The 17,608-nt window shown below is 46.4% G+C and overlaps 1 protein-coding gene across 8 annotated transcripts in view; it reads left to right on the top strand.

The window, feature by feature from the left end:
• Window positions 1–17,608, top strand: part of LOC119396332 (nuclear migration protein nudC) — a 232,691-nt gene that overhangs the window by 55,794 nt on the left and 159,289 nt on the right. For 7 of the 8 annotated variants that reach the window (XM_049417049.1, XM_049417046.1, XM_049417045.1 and 4 more), the window contains exon 2: window positions 5,050–5,094. The exons of the other annotated variant lie outside the window; for it this stretch is intronic. In XM_049417049.1, coding sequence (XP_049273006.1) covers window positions 5,050–5,094 — 45 coding nt within the window. The remainder of the gene's footprint in view (window positions 1–5,049; window positions 5,095–17,608) is intronic. 8 annotated transcript variants of the gene reach the window in all.

Here is a 17,608-nt window from a genome sequence, read left to right on the forward strand (position 1 = left end):
TACGCTTTCTCACTAGCATTTGGCTGACCACGTGTTTTCATCTACATATCTTCGGTCTTGTGCGACTTCTTGACTGGGTTAGTTTATTCCTAAGTAATCTTTTTTTCCTTGAAATTTATATATTTATTGTGACTATATTTATTGTGACTATATTTATTGTGACTATATTTATTGTGACATATATTTATTGTGACTTTTGGTTGGCATACCATGAGCGTACTTCATCTTTTAAGTTTTAGTCTTCGCTGACCCCTTTCCCTGTTTACCTCTTTCGACAACTTCTTGACACGTGTCGCTATCATCGCACGTTTTGTCGTAATCTCCTTTCTGTTGCTCTGATGCCTGCCGTAAAAGGCCTTGCGTTCGAAGCAATAAAATAGTCGCGAGTCGGGGCTGTATCTATTCGCGTTTCTGTGTGTTCCATCCATTTTATTTTTTTTTTGCGCTGCTTTATGTTTCCTAGCTATACGAACCAACTCGCCCAGGCATCCGTTTCAGAAAAATGTAACGACTACGATATCTTTCCTACAAGGCGCTTGTATTACACCATTCTATCGTCCGTCATATACGTGTCATCCTGCACCCATCATCAATACAAATTTGCTGTCCTTTTTACTCTTTTTACACTAAGAACTGGGAGCGATTGGCACCACCCACCCAGCCACCATCTCTGACGACACTAATTTCAAAAGACGCTGTAACTGATTACCTCCACTACTTTCTTAACACCTATATAATGGCCCTGAGATCACGAAAATAATAAATAAATTAATAAATAAATAAATAAATAAATAAATAAATAAATAAATAATAAATAAATAAATAAATGTTAAAAAGCTAACGACTCCGCACGGATCACACTGTCGATAACGCCACAATCTTCCTGTGACCCACTTTTTGTCTCATCTGTAGACTATAATTAAGATGGAACGCTCGTATGCCGGAAAGATGGCACGGGTTTCCTTCGCGAGAGGCCTTCCGCGTTTGTGTCACAGTATTTGTATTACGAACCTCGCCCCTTTGAAGAAATTGCAGGAACTGCACCAACGTAACCTTCTCGAAGACCGTAGCACGAACTCTTTCTTTCCCCCTCTCTCTCTCTCTACGGACGCGGAACCGCGTTGTGCGCCGGTGTTCCTTGTACAATATCGGCTGCTGCGGCTCTTGTTCGCCAGCGTCATCTCCGCGCAGAGGACGAGTACGTATAACATACTTCTCCGTCCCATACACGTATAACAGAACTTAATACAGAAGCGTCAGTCTGCGAGGCACGATGAGCACATGCCGCCGCCGCCGCCGCTCCAAAGCTTTCCATAAATACACTCCCATACCAGGAACAAGATGACCCGCCGAGGTACGAAGCGGCCGGGCCTGGGTCTGTGTGTTCGGCTGTGTGTACCTGTGCTGTTCTAAGATCATCCGAGCTTCCGAGCGAATGAGCATGCGAGCAGGAAGAGAGAGAGAGAAAAGAAGAGAGGAGGATTGTTAGAGCTCGAGCCAGTGAAGCTCAAGAGGTGTGTGTTCGCGATTCTAAACACCATCGCCAGTAAAGTTTCCTCAAATATTTACTAGAGGGAACTGCGGCGCTGCGATCGTTCAGCCACCATGGAAATGTGGGATAGTGCATGAATTTGCCTAGTTAGTCCTCGTGCTTGCAGCTTCGAACGCACTTGCAGTTTCGTTTTTTGTTATTGTGTTTTGGCTATTGTTTCGGGTAAAAGAATGGCTCGTCGTGAACTTCTTGAACCGATTTGAATTGGCCAGCCTAAAAGGGTCAATCTTCGTAGGAAGCGCAAAACTACACACAGCGACAGCAAGGGAGAAAGACACTACACAAGCGATCGATATAAGCGCCTGTATAGTGTCTTTCTTCCTTGCTGTCCCTGTGTGTAGTTTTGCGCTTCCTACGAAGATGGATCTGTACCAACTGGCCCGGTCTACTTGTTTATTAAAAGGGTCAAGGCGGTGAAGTGGGACTTTCGAACTTTTGCTGAACTTCTGGAACTTCGTCTTGCGACAAAGCGGCTGCAGGGCACACCGAGCCACACAGAGCCACAACAGAGCCGAAAGAACGAAGCTTAGGCAAATTCCTGAACTACCCATCATTCCCATGCTGGCTGAGGCACCATACGTTGCAGCTCCCATCGGACAATAGCGCCAGATTTCCCGCTGGTGCTTTGTTATTAAACTCTATGTCATCACCTTTTCTATCTCGCCGTCATTGTTTTTCCTTCGGTTATTTCTCAAAGGTACCGGTAAACGTTTAAAAAAAAAAGCAGCGACTGATCCTTATGCGCGAAGATTTTTCTGTGTAAGCATGCGCAGAAAACGTGGTAGTGTGACTTGAGCAATACTTATTGCTGGCGTATAGGCCAGCAATAAGTATTGACCTACTGCAGACCAAAATAAGACCAATATATACACCAACTATAGACCAAGGTAAGATTATACCAACTATAGTTGGTATGATGGGTTTTTAAAATCAGAATCGACTCTACATACTATGCAAACCGCACATGTAATGCAGAACGTAATACGAGGCATATGCCTCCCGTATTACTTTCAGAACCTATAATATTGTTTTCGTTTCTTTGTAGTATACTTACAACTCTGTGTCGGCCTGGCGTATACGAAAATCGTGACGTCAGATTCATTCATCTTCCTGCTCCTTTACGATGATGATGATGTTCTTTCTTATACAGCTCATACCCACACTGGGGTTAGGCCAAAAATTAGTCATATGAAATTTTAAATATTTGGAGCATTAACTAATTAAACAGAGCAGACAGCTTAATGGCTATCCTGGACAGAAATTATAATAACGGAACTAAAGTGCCACCCGACTTTTTTCTTTATCATTTTATTCTTCTTCGACTTCTTTCCGCGTTCCTGCGCTTGTCGGGTGGTGGCGGCGGCCGCAGCCCCAACGCCTTCCGAAGTGCGTGTGTACATAAATGGCCCTCCAGTCACCGAACACTTCGCGTTCGTCCGCTTTTGCGGTTTTTCATTACATTCTCAGAATGGACAAAAAGAAATGAACGAAGAAAAGGAATCGTCTTTCCATTTTCTTCGCTCGACGTCGTCGAGCAAATACCAGTTCCGTGCGGTACGGCTTTCCTGTTTCATTTTTTCGGCACGTTTTACGGGCATACCCAGGAAGCAAAAGACCCGGTGAACGGATCAGTGGGCGCATACTTCGAGCGTGGTGAACATACACCATGACAATGACAAAACGATGCTGCAGACTACGTGTACATGTGCGCGTACAAGCCAGTCATCCTCAGACATATACGGAAGAGGACGTGTGTACACTGCTGAGAGGAAGAAAGGATTTTGACTGTACGTGAACGGCTGCGGCGCGGTCGGCACATTTTTGAACGACGCACCACGTCGAAATGGTGCCCGCGCAATGTTTCGTATTCGGAAACAAAACCGTAAAAGGAAAGCTGAATATGTGTGCGTACATGAACCGCGCAGCCGATACCGGACTTTCACTTCGGTACGCTTCTACATCTTGCGGAGCCAGGATAAAGAAAGAAAGCCGAGGTGTAGTATGCGTTCTGTAAATACGCGAGCTTCTATGCATGGGGGTGGAAAGCGTCCCATCAGCGTGTACAGACGTGTTTCAGAATAGTGTGTACGCAGGGTGGTTGTTCTCGGGAAAAAAAAAAAAAAAAAACGTGACCAGGCCGACTTATGCATCCACATGCTTCTTACACGGTTGACTTGCGTACGGATAGAAATACAGTGCGATCTATCTTCGAGAGGCTTGTGGAAAACACCGATGCTCGCGATTCGACAATATTTTTTTTCGCGCACGCTTTCACGTGCCGTGCTTAGTACGCTTTCCTCGTGACCTTCGCTAGAGTGTTTTTTTTTTTTTCGGTGTTCTTGTTTCTTTTCGAGAATGCCGAAGGGGCCGGAAAGGTGGCTTCACCCTTAGCAACGCACGAGTTTTGCGGCTGTTTTAAATATAGGAACCGCCTAGGGCTGGGATTGTTGAGCGCGTTGATCGAAGATGGTTCAAAAGCGCGGCGCACGTATTCTTCCTTTATTTTTATAACTCCGCTGTGCCCGAAAAAAAAAAGAAAAAAAAGAAAGCGGATCGTTCCCGTTGAAGAAAAAAAAAACAAAGGTACGGAGATGCATCTACGCATAGTTTCAAGCGCTTTTGTTATGCCGTGCGGCATACACAATACTAAAGACGGGTTTAGCCGCGGCGTCAAGATTGAGACGTGAACGTCACGTTCTTATCGTGACGTAGAGAATGGAACGCTTCAATCTCCATCGAGCGGGTGAGGTGAGAAAAGGAGTGAGCTTTCGCCCCGTTCTCAGCACGCTCCTCGCATATTTGGAGCGACGTGCTTGTACGTCGTGCCTTGCTGTGAAGCACGTTTTCCCCCGAGACTATACGTGCCTATTTAAAGGCTGGAGCAGGGAACGGTGCGAATGTCTATAATCGGCTGTTGATAGATTTGTGGCGGGGTGATGCTCGGCTTATTCCTTTGTTTCGAGAAAAAGCGTTCGTTCGAATTAGTTCGTAACCCATGCGCTTGGTTTTCTTGGTTGTTTCGCTCGAAGCACGTTTGATAGCGCTGTAGTATGGTAACGCATAGAGTTACTGTATATGCTACCTTTTGGTACAGCATATACAGTAACTCTGACCTGCTGCAGTCAGGTGGTTTTATTTCATATTTCGCGGGCTTTCTTTAAACGTCGGAAAAAAATCACCACGCAGCACGTACGTTGCCACAAAAAAAAATAATAATAATAATAATCGGTCGTCTTGAAATGCCCTCTACAACGTAACAAAACGCACTTGACCTTAAAGTGAATAATAAATGTTTTGTATTGTTGGTCTTAGTTAAGTAATTAAGCGCAATATCAAAAATACCCTAACGAGCGCCACATTACGGCAAAATATTTGTCGTTTAATTTCATTCAGTTGAGGTTAACCATCATTTTTAAAATATTTGATTCTAGTTACGTTAGATTTACAAATCTACAAGTGGACGAGTGTTTTCACATTTCGGCCCCGTTGAAATGCAGCCGGAGTCGAACCCGCAACCTCGAGCTCAGCGGCACAATACCACGGTAAGTCGAATTAAAAAAAACATCATTTTATTAGCCGCCATAGAGGAAGACTTGAGGTGGAAATTCGGTGCTACTTGACGCCAGCTGGCAGAAGGGAATCTTACACATTCGTTGCCATGGTTACAATGAATGAAATGCAGAGAGGCTTACCGGCACTGAGCCAGGTTGATTACCCTGCACTGGGAAAGGGGTTGTTCTCTCAGATCGCAAAAGTATGCATGGTGCCCACTGAATACCCATCGAAGCGAAAGCGTGCATGGATATTTTAGACGAACGGGGATCGACGTGTCGCCAGTGTATAGGACTGGTGCAGTTAAATATTGCACACGTCTAAACACAGAACCGAGCTCTGGCGCTGATGAATTCACACGCCCATCCACTTTCACAAGTCACACGAGGTCACATGGGATTGAGATCACTCATAACTTCTTGCCGTGGCCTCCAGGGTATGACGACCTGGCCGCTTTGGGTCAGCGCTACAAAATAAGACGCCCTATGGCGACTGCAGTTCTCGTGTTTGAAGCGTTGCCTTGTCAGAAACAATCGAGGGTGTGTCCAGATAAGATCGAACACGAGGTCCCGGTCACCATTCCCGATTTTGATGAAATTTACTGTAGGTCTAGGCATTACACCCAGAACAATGGTTTCGCAGTTAGTATTGCGAAGAAAAATTCTTCTCGCCTGAAAAAAAAATATACAAATTTTGGCCGCAAAAAACACTTTTCCGCCAATTTTGCGATTTCTTAGTTTTGAGCGCACCTAGGGAAAAAACGGTGCACTTCTTCGTCACAATATTTATTCCCCTTAAAGAACAAGTGAAATACAATCTTATGAGTCTTTTATTTCCCTTGGTTGTCGAAGCACTTTTGAAGAAAAAAATCACAAACTTGGCAAATCGCACAAAATACCTTTATTTCGGGAATTTATTGCTGCATACAAGTTAAAGTGAGGATAATAAAACTCGGTACATATTAACTTTGATACTTTCGCTCTCTTTTAAAATAATTTGCTTGGTTTTATCGCGTTCTGTTTTACTTGATAAGTGGGCTGAAACGTAAGTGATTTACCAAAAACGCCGAACTTTGAAAATGGTTTTCTCAAAAAGGCCATTTTTAATTATTTTTTTAAATCTCCCTGATTGAAGTCAAGGACGTCATCTACAATTCTGCAGAAAAAAACGTTGCATTATTTTGGTTGCTAACAAGTTATAGTGCGTCAAATGTGACCATTGCAGCCTAGCGGCCGCGTCGTTCGTTATGTGCTGAAACTCGGATATAAGTTGCTAAAAATACTTGTACGTGACTTCATCACAAATCAGCAGCTCGACGCCAACAAATGCGCAGCCAGGTGTCATGGTTCAGCAAGCTTAGTCTTGCGATCAGCCGCTTGACAAACCCGCGCAGCAGCGGCCGTTCCATGCTGCGGGCGCTCACTTTACATGAGTGCCGCTTCGAATGCGGATAAGCTCCGCTTGCGCGCCAAACTACGCTCAGAGGACGAACGAGAGAAGTAATGCATCACTGTGAAAGTTAAAGGCTGTTAAGTGCTAACAAATGTCATAGTATGCAACGAAAACTCTGCCGGCAATTTCCCAGTGAGCGCCTCCAGTAGTGCGCTCATATGTTGCTTTCTCTCTTCTGATGGCCTAAAGATAATTAGTTTCATTCTATGAGCAACATATGACACAAAAGAAAGCCATTGACATCTAAAGAAAACTGTCATACGTGCTTCCGATGGTCGAACAACTCAAACTGCAGTTGTTCATCTCGTGCCAGAACACTTGTCAGCCGGCTGTGAAAAGAAGTGTGTCCAAGTCCTTTGCTTCATTAAAGAACCGCTTTTACAATGCTGTATTGTTGTGCGTCCACAGATAGAATATCCAACGCAAGTGGAGCGTTTACACGATATTTTGCGGCTTCGCGCATAACAGCAGGGAAAAAAATACATGCGTGCTGTAATGAAGGCGCTCACTGGGAAATTGCCGGCAGAGTTTTCGTTGCATATTATGACATTTGTTGGCACTTAACGGCCTTTAACTTTCACAGTGATGCATTCCTTCTCTCGTTTGTCCTCTGAGCGTAGTTTGGCGCGCAAGCAGGGCTCATCCGCAGTCGAAGTGGCACTCATGTAATATGAGTGCCCGCAGCATCGAGCGGCCGCTGCTGCGGGCTTCTCAAGCGGCTCATCGCAAGACAAAGCTTGCTGAACTATGACACCTGGCTGCGCATTTGTTGGTGTGGAGCTACTGATTTGTGATTAAGTCACGTACAAGTATTTTTAGCAACTTATATCCGAGTTTCAGCACATAACGAACGACGCGGCCGCTAGGCTGGTATGGTCACATTCGACGCACTATAACTTGTTAGCAACCAAAATAATGCAAAGTTTTTTTCTGCAGAATTGTAGATGACGTCCTTGACTTCAATCAGGGAGATTTTTAAACAAATTAAAAATGGCCTTTTTGAGAAAATCATTTTCAAAGTTCTGCGTTTTTGGTAAATCACTTAAGTTTCAGCCCACTTATCAAGTGAAACAGAACGCGATAAAACCAAGCAAATTATTTTAAAAGAGAGCGAAAGTATCAAAGTTAATATGTACCGAGTTTTATTATCCTCACTTTAACTTGTATGCAGCAATAAATTCCCGAAATAAAGGTACTTTGTGCGATTTGCCAAGTTTGTGATTTTTTTCTTCAAAAGTGCTTTGACAAGCAAGGGAAATAAAAGACTCATAAGATCGTATTTCACTTGTTCTTTAAGGGGAATAAATATTGTGACGAAGAAATCCACCGTTTTTCCCCTAGGTGCGCTCAAATTTCAGAAATCGCGAAATTGGCGGAAAAGTGTTTTTTTGCGGCCAAAATTTGTATATTTTTTTTTCAGGCGAACAAATTTTTTTTCGCAAAACCAACTGCGAAACCATTGTTCTGGGTGTAATGCCTAGACCTGCAGTAAATTTCATCAATATCGGGAATGGTGACCGGGACCTCGTGTTCGATCTTATCTGGACACACCCAAGAACTCCAATGCCTTCGAAAAGAAAGAAAGAGGGGTTGGGGGGGAGGATACATGAACAAACGAATCAAAAACAGACTTCGCATTAAAAAACCTACGAAAAGCCTTGCCCTTGCTTGTCCCGTTACCCTTAGACAAGTAAATGCTCTCTTCATCGATAAATACCTTCCTCTCTTTCTCTCTCTCTCCCTCTCACGTGACTATAAGCGCCGCAGCTTAGTTTTACGATGCCTCATAAACGAGCTCATATTTCGACCAAACTCTGCTTTCTATGTCCCTTCTTTTGTTTTGTTCAGCTTTCCTTTTCATGTCTATTCCGAAAGCTTCCACAACTGGTTGTTTCGCGAGGGGGCCACGGCGGCGCCACTTTCCCACGGCTTGCGTCAATCACTCGAAGGACAGGGTCATCGCGGTTTTGAACTCGCCCGGCCTATACGCTCTCCGTGCATGCCTGTCAACCGCGGAAGTAAGGGTCACCGCGTACACCCAAGGGACAGTAGCTTCCGCGTTAGTCACAAAATACCGAGATTATATACGATGCAGTAAAGAAACGAAGAAATGAACCCAGTATAGAATAAAGACCAGGAAAAAGAATGGAGGCGATACAACAACGAGGAAGTTCCCAATGTCACAGGAGCAGGGTCTTCGAATGTATAAGCGCCTATATATACAGCAAACCTGCAGCTTGCCGTTCCTCAACAATATACGCTGAGGTCGACAGGATCGAAGATCGTACGCAGCTACCGCGCGAGCGTCTATGCTATATATTATACGTGTTATACGTTGAGAAGCGTAGAATTTCCTACCCAATTACAACGAGGAAACCCTGCCCGCGTGACACTTCCACCTCGTCCCCGCCCCCTTTTTCTTGACGAGATGACTTTGACGGGACAGGAGTCTGAGCGACTGAGCGACTGGGCGTGTGCAATACGCGCATCGGCTGTCGATCTGAGACGAGTCGGGGTCCTGCCATTGGCACTTGAAGGTGACTGCCGTTCAGAGTGACCTGCATAATGTGCGCATTCACTGCTTCGCTGAACAATGCCGACTCTAAATTTTACCTGCTCAACGTTTGATTCAGGTCCTTACGTTAGATAGATAGATAGATAGATAGATAGATAGATAGATAGATAGATAGATAGATAGATAGATAGATAGATAGATAGATAGATAGATAGATAGATAGATAGATAGATAGATAGATAGATAGATAGATAGATAGATAGATAGATAGATAGATAGATAGATAGATAGATAGATAGATAGATAGATAGATAGATAGATAGATAGATAGATAGATAGATAGATAGATAGATAGATAGATAGATAGATAGATAGATAGATAGATAGATAGATAGATAGATAGTGTTACGAGCGGGCGTCGTTGGCCGACGCGGACTCAGGGGGTAGCGTGGAGCTGAGGGGCGGGAGTCGTACCGCAGGCCCAGGGATGTCCAGAACAGCAGGAAGCCGAGGCAGATAGACCGGCGTTGAGGAAAACTTAACAGACGTTTATTTACAACATCATAGAGGACAAGATCATCAGGACGACATCTAGTCCGATCGATCCGTCCCGAGCAGACGCTCTGCTGCTCCTTAAATACGATTCATTCCCAAGATAGGCAAACTCCTTAATCGGCAAATGTCCAATCACAAACGTGCATGCTTTTGAAGCTGCATAACTAGCAAACGTCCAATCACAAACGTGCATGCCTTTGGAGGGTCCGTCTCTTCGACACATAGGTCACCGCCCCCAGGATAGCAATGCCAGGGACCACTGCACTCTCACTCTCCACGTCCGACCAGTTCGGAAGAAATGGGGGCCAATGTCACTTCGGGGAACTGAAAATCCTTTTACGAACAAAGGCACCAGCTTTAACCAAAAACAAGCTCGTTGCAAACACGTGTTCCACGGAGGGGACCCGCGCGTAGCTGCCAGCTTCCCGCCGAAGCGCTCAGTTCAGGTAAAAGACAGCAGGTGTAGGTGTCTAACCGTTCTCCGAAATGAGGGGGGGGGAGTCCAAGAAACAGGAAAACTCGTTTGGAGACAGCTGGCCCAGGACCTTCGTATCTGCTTTGTAACAATAGATAGATAGATAGATAGATAGATAGATAGATAGATAGATAGATAGATAGATAGATAGATAGATAGATAGATAGATAGATAGATAGATAGATAGATAGATAGATAGATAGATAGATAGATAGATAGATAGATAGATAGATAGATAGATAGATAGATAGATAGATAGATAGATAGATAGATAGATAGATAGATAGATAGATAGATAGATAGATAGATAGATAGATAGATAGATAGATAGGAATAAGTAACGAAAAACAAATACATCGGTTAAGTACAACCTCGTAATTCGAAGTTCCGCCAAAGACTCTGCAGTAATGCTGGTTTATATAGCCGCCTTCATATTTCCATTGATTTCATTAAAAAAGCAAGGATGAGTATTACATATACACGTGCCTGCATTTTATTCTATACTCATTCTTGTTTCAAATGCGTTTGTATCCGCCCTTTTTATTTTTAACCGCGGTAAGGCTTGCCCTTGAGGCATAGTATTGTGCGTATGTGTCTATATAGATGTGTGCTGAGTAAGGCCAGTGCTGTGTACGAATTGAAGCAGTGTCTAGTGGAGTCTGGTGTCATGTATCCAGCGGTCACAGCTGGTCGTGTCACTGTAGCGTTCGGATTGTAAGCCTCCTCCTTTGGCACGGCTCGCTTTTGCACCTCCGCGGTGACAATGGCCGCTCCCACAATTTCCTCACAGTGATCTGGACAGTGAGGCATGTATGCTCGTCGCGCTTATAGACCAAGCTGCCCGCGGCTGGCTTCGAAGGGTCTATTTACGATCGGCTCCCTTAATGACCATCATTACGCCATCTGCCCGTCTTTCCAGTTTCATCCGCCGCCCTTCGGCTTGCCCTCAAAGTACTCACAGAGCGCCCGGTCATTTTGTTATTTCGGGATGTCTTACAGGGGTGCTCGCAATAGCATGCTGAGAATTATTGCCGGTCATCTTCGGCTTTTTGTGCAGCCGAATGAACTCTGCCATAAATAAAGTAGTTGTCCGGTATGTAGTGAGACTATGCGGATTTGAATCTGCGCTCGTGTGCCGCGTTTACTCGCGTACAGGCTGGACTCGAGTCTCAACGCATATCCAAAAGTTGGAGTGTTCAGAAGAAAACAAAGATTGTTTCCTGGGGTGTGAGCCGGCCGGGTATGTACCCAATAAACAAAGCTTTGCAGTTTCTCATACACCATGCTAATCGCATGCGTGCGCGCTTTACTAAAACATATGTAGTGAATTCTCGAACCTAATTGGCTAAGGATTTGATGACTAAGTCGACTGAGAAGGAAAAGAAGAATATTGCCACGCCCGCTTCTTTTAATATTTTTATGTAACCGGCCCGTTACAAGTATAACCACTGCCTTGCGCAAAACGCGTCCGAGTGTCTGAAAACCTTCCAGATTATTTTAGAATATTCTTATAAGCTTGAGCGCGCCACAGAACAGTATAGTTTATTCTGGAACTAATGCGGCCACCAACAATAAGGCTGGAATCTTCGATGCCACATGTATAAAGCCACATGTCCACGCCATATGTCCACATGTCCACGTGCCTTACCGCAGATCAGATTACCGGCGACTGTTCTCGCCGTTATCAGTGTACAGCGCGAATTGCTTGCACCTTGGCTTTTTATTTTCCGGACTCAAGGTCGCCCAATAAAGGGTTCCGCATTTCCCAGTCTCGCTATAGGTTTCTTCATCGTCACAACCACGTGACAATATGGCTTTCGCTTTCAAGACGCCTTAAACAAATGCGTAAGGGATCGTGCGAGCATTTCATTCGCAGAATCTTCGAACAGCATTCATAAGTCCAAATGGAACCATTTCATTAGTGCGTGTTCAAAAGAAATCGCAACGTGTTAAATTCGAATAAACGCGGTAGGTATCACGAAGGAGCCGAGCGTTTAATGAAGGATACGATAGGCGAAGAACAGCGCAGTGCCCGCACGCAACAGCTGAGTGCCTTGATTCCGTATACCACCGTTTATTGGGTCCCATAAATGTCATGCATTGCCCTCGGCACCGCGCGACCATAGGAGGAAATTATATATATGCTAATGACACAATCACCAGGCAGACATGACACGAACACAACGTGATACATAGAGGGGAGCAATAACGCGTGTCAGAGGTGTTTTTTTTTTTTTCAGACAAGTGCGTATTATCGTAATCAACCAAGCCTGCAGGGTGTATATACGATGGGCTTTGCCGCTGTGTACCTTATGCCGTGAGGTCGATGATGTACTACAACATTTCGTCTAATAATGGGGGCCACCACTTTCGACGCGGAAAATGAGGCTTTGCTTCAAAACCTGCTAAATAAAAGTTTTACACGCGCCAAATTCGAATTCAGACGTCGCATTCCCCGAAGGGCCCGCGCTAATCGGGAAGACAGTTCAACGACCGCATGTTAAGTCAAAAGTCGTAGATGTCTCATCAAACGCGAAAATTGTCCGTCGGCGTCGGTGTCAACACCGCTGATGCAAAGAATCGTCCTTATATGTGATTAAGTCAGCGCATGACTCCATCATGACGCCACAGATCGCCAAAATGTGTGACGTCAACAGGACGTCCCATAACGTCACTTCACATGATGACGTCATCACATGACACCGTCGCTTGGTCAAAGGTGGGCCGATCCCGGAGGCACTGCATAACCCGGGGAAGTGCAGAAAGCTTGCAGTGCCTGCGATCCCGGAGGCAGTGCAAATCCACGTAAGGTGCAGAAAGTGTTCGGGAGGAATCGGTACAATGGACTGAGATGAAAAAAGAAGATGGCTTTAGCCTTCGAGTCGCCTTAGGCCAATGCTTAAGGGACCGTGTGAATATTGGCCTTTCTTCGAGCGATACATAGTCTGGTGGCACACACTGCCGACAATGTATCAAGTGCCCAGGCGGAACATATGCCAGCTAGGTAGTACGTCAGGCTTAAACCGCCATCTGTGTTCGCCGCGGTTGTTCCGTGTATATTTTCTTCGTCATTCACTTCGTCGCGTATTTCCCTGTGTATGTCCGCAGCCGTGATTAGAAATCGCCGAACAATGCATTTCACTGGTGCTATCATTAGGACGAAGGGACTTACCTTTGTTAGACAGCAAGTGGATTCCTTGGGAGCATTTTTACGTACCCCATTTTTATGTATAGGAAAACAGTGAGCTTGTGCGCAAAAATAAAGAGGTGTAGAGCGTCAGCGAGTAATATTTATAAAAGGAAAATGAAGATACAAAACAAGCAACACAAGACATCAGCAATTCCACTTCCCCTTTTCGATTCAGGAAGGTTATTCTCATTTGTAAGAAGTGGCACTTGTGAACATACGTAGCGCATCACTCAAAGGTGCGGACTAGACCTAATGCACAACTTAAGCTGCGTGTGCCTTAGACTCCTACCTTCACCGTGTCTGTAAAGGGGTATTCAGACGGAGGAGAAATGCTCGGGGGGTAAAGGCGGAGCCTAGTGACGTCAACTCGCGAGGAGAAGTCGCCACAAATGCCCCCCACTCACACGGACGGGGCGAACGGAGGGGGAGACCAGTGTTACCAGACTACTCCTGTGGCTTGTACCGCCCGTTTCACCAGCTGCCGACGACGATGACCCCAGCTACAGATGACCCCAACTGCAGACTGGACACCCACTGCCGCTCTCTGCAGGAGAAAGTGCAACAATGTGGCCAAACAAGAGCCAGAAATTCCGCCACATCCCCCACCGCCGGGGGATTGTTTGTCCTTTCGGGGAAAACGTCCCCGTCTCCTCCGAGGAGGCGCGGGGGGGTCACGCCCACTCGCTAATCCGTGACGTCGTGGTCACGTGATCCGCAACCCCCCCGTCTCCCCCGAGCATTCCTCCCCCATCTGAATACCCCTTAATGCGAGGTGTCCAGCAAAAGCTACACACTACCCGCAAAAACGTTCTAGAATTTTAAACGCACCTAATTATAGCCCCGTCGATAAACTGCCGTATGCACCACAGGCGCGCGCTTATCGGTGGATCACGTGATGTTTACGAGGCGTCGGGCGTGTTGGTGCATGGTCCAAGCACTCTACCTTCAATCTAAGTCTTTGCCTGTTGTTGCTGTTGGTGGTGTTGTTGGTCCAAGCATTATACCTTGTTGTTGTTAATGTTGCGAGCCAAGAGGCGGCAGCCCCTGTTCGCTTCCTGCTTTTCTGTAGATAAGCGCCCGCGCAGACCGCCATAAAAGCGAAACGATCGTTACAGGCTTTAGGCGTTGATGATCACTTGCGTTCAGACGATGCACCGTGCATCTCTTCTTCATCTTCTCATCCCCTATCTTCTTTTTTTATGCATGCGCGTTCTCCATGGAACGGCGAAAGTACCGACCCACACCCTAGAGGCGTCAAAAGTCGTACCGAATTTCCTCCTTTGTGCGTTCGACGCCCGTGAGGTCGTCTATACCTGCGAACCCTCTGGTCATCGTATTCCTTGCCCCTCCTGCGGGGCATGTAATCGGTGCAGGTCGCTGTGCAGAAAGCTCTTGCGTCTACTTTATATCAACCCTACCATAAACATATCGATGAGCAGGAGTTTGTTGCCGTCTTGGAGAGGCTTTCGCAGGAACGAAGTTATTATAAGACGCGCAAAAGGGTGCACCACGTGCGCATGTGCCCCGAACCTTTTCTTTTCTACGAAAACAAGGACCCGACGGCCACGCGTTATACCGAACAGACCAGACGACTCGTATAACACTGCGAGGTAAGAAAGGAATAAAAACAAAGAAACAAAAAGAATAAAGCAAGAACGAGAGGTCTTCAAGAGCTATATAAGCGCGAAAGCTTACGGGAGGGCACACAGGTAGCCTGCACGCCCTCCGGGTCTGCCTCTCTTTAAGCGGCCGCAAGACCCCGGCAGATAACAGCTATACGCTCGTATCGCCTTGGGGCAGCGTCGGGCTACGTCGCGAATCCTCCATCCTACTTTTGATATAGTGTCGTGAGCGCGCGCGCGCCTTTGTGTGTGTGTATGTGCGGGGGGGGGGGGGGGGGGGGCTTAGAGAGAGAGAGGTTGCTTGCATGCTTGTGTGTGTACAGTCAGCGTGAATCGTTTAGGGATCATAAGACACAAGAAAAAGCTGAATATTCCCGCTGCTTCTGCAGGCAGCCTTGAATTTCTATTTACAGACCGTTCTAAAACGGGCTAAGAACATGTACTGTGTAGTTTGACCGAATACAGGCCCCAAATTGCTTGGAAATTCAGTTTTCGCAGGCCTAGCGGTTTCTAAACTTTTGATGCCTACTGTACATGTTCTAGCACTAGTGTGCACACGCTTGCACGTGCGAGTGTTAGTACGCGCTTGGTGTTAAGTGTGTGCTTGCGTGAATGTTTGCCTACATTTTCGTTCAATAGTGCGTGCGAATGAGTAGACCTACTCATTGGCGTGCTTAGGGTTCTCCATTATGGGGGTAGGCAATGTTTCCCCGCACCCCCCCCCCTCCCGCCATCGCTTATTGGTCGAGTCTGAAGAAAAGAAGCGTGGCAATGGATGCAAAAGTGAAAATGAAGCGATGTCGTGCTTCTCCCAACGACCTGCCTTTGGTCCCCGGATTTCTGAGGACAAAGGTGGTATAGTAAACAGTTCTTGGAGCGCAACAACGGGGGTCCTAGGTCGCTATTATCGTCAAAAAGCGTCATGTCTATTAACCTTGCACTTTGACGGTCCTAGTCCGACTGAATAAAATTGTGGCCACTTGTGGGGCAGACTTGGCGCCCTCCTTCAATGACTAGAAGACCCCTCTCTCTCTCCTCCGCCTTCCCTTCCCCTGCAACCCTGCACCGCTCGTGCGCACGCCTATGCTCCTACCGTATATGTTAAATTCCCCGTGCTCATCTCACAAGAAGAAAAACTGTATGCGAGCGAGCTCGCGGACTCCTTCGACCAGGAACCAAGCAGTCATCTATACGTTCTGGGCTCATGCAGACGCGTCAATAAACGTCTGTGTGAGTTTCCAAGCCCGTGTCGGCTGTTCTGCTTGCCGCATATTTAGTATACTTGCTTACTTCATTATTTTCCTTTTCAATTCTCCCGATTTCAGCCGTACTGTGTACGTGACAAAGGGACAGAATCGTTTCGTGGCTGGGCGCTCTTCGGCGGCTTTTGACCGACCTGCGGCACCTGCTACTGGAATGTGCCGCACTATAGCTGTATTCGATAGCGCCGCGTACGTGCAAAGGTCTCGAGGAGGCAGGAAACTGATACGGGCGGGCAGGGCGCACGCGTGTTTTCGAAGAAGCCCGTCCCCGACGAAGCCGCTGTGTACGACTTTCCCATGTGTCGAAGAAGCGAGCGTGCACTGTTCCCAAGAAGGAAGCCCCCTCCGGGCGCTCAGCGGCTCCTATGGGACAGTTCGCATGCATATGCGCCCAAGTGTCCCACTTCGGAATGGCCGAAAAACCGTCCTTGCGCGTGCGCTGCTTAGGCCAAGCACAGTGCACCTATATAACACGTTGCGTGCTGGGTATTGCAAGTGCGTATACAACGGCGCTCTCAGGAATGGGCAACGAGTTCGCGTGCGCGGCTGAACGAGATCTACTTACAGTGCTACGACATCGGTGTCCTGGAAAAGGATATGGAAATGGCGTAACTTATTGAACATCGGGCATAGCCCCGTTTTTTCCTCGTGATCCGTGTTCCCCCACAAAGTGGCTATTAGTTGCTTAGATTAATGCACTATTGTACCCCTCGTGCAACTGAGAGTCACGAACTTCTGTTGCCTTCCCAGGACCCCTGGACAGCCTTAGATGCCTCATCGAACGCGAAAAGTGACCGCCGACATCAGCACGAGGGATGCTAAAAAAGTCATCCTATGACGTCGCAGGTCGCCACAGATGTGTGTGTGTGTGTGTGTGTGTGTGTGTGTGTGTGCGTGTGTGTGTGTGTGTGTGTGTGTGTGTGTGTGTGTGTGTGTGTGTGTGTGTGTGTGTGTGTGTGTGTGTGTGTGTGTGTGTGTGTGTGTGTGTGTGTGTGTGTGTGTGTGTGTGTGTGTGTGTTTACGTTTTTCCTTTAATTGCAGTGACGTTAATGCTCGTCACGTTCACCAATAACGCGTGTGTCGATGACTGTGTAAAGCGTTGAAATCAAACACACGTTGGAGGAGTCAACAAGTAACGTTGTCCATGCGCTGGCAAACGTGTATTGAACAGAGTGGACACTATATCCTGGGGACTGCGGTAAAAAGTAAATATGTACATTTGTTCATGGTTGCGCGTAATTTCGAATGTATTTTCCTGTACAAAATAATTAAGATTAAGGTTTACGTTCCCTTCGTATTTCAGCGACATTTTATTGTAACTAAACAATATGTTCAAGAATGCGAAAATATAGTAAACTTCCACTTTTTTCGTGCCTCCTCGCAAAATTCGCGCCTCCTTTTCTGGGCTTCTTTCAGGGATAATTATTTGCTTG

The sequence above is a fragment of the Rhipicephalus sanguineus genome, chromosome 6, assembly GCF_013339695.2.
Source record: "Rhipicephalus sanguineus isolate Rsan-2018 chromosome 6, BIME_Rsan_1.4, whole genome shotgun sequence".
NCBI classification, from domain to species: domain Eukaryota; kingdom Metazoa; phylum Arthropoda; class Arachnida; order Ixodida; family Ixodidae; genus Rhipicephalus; species Rhipicephalus sanguineus.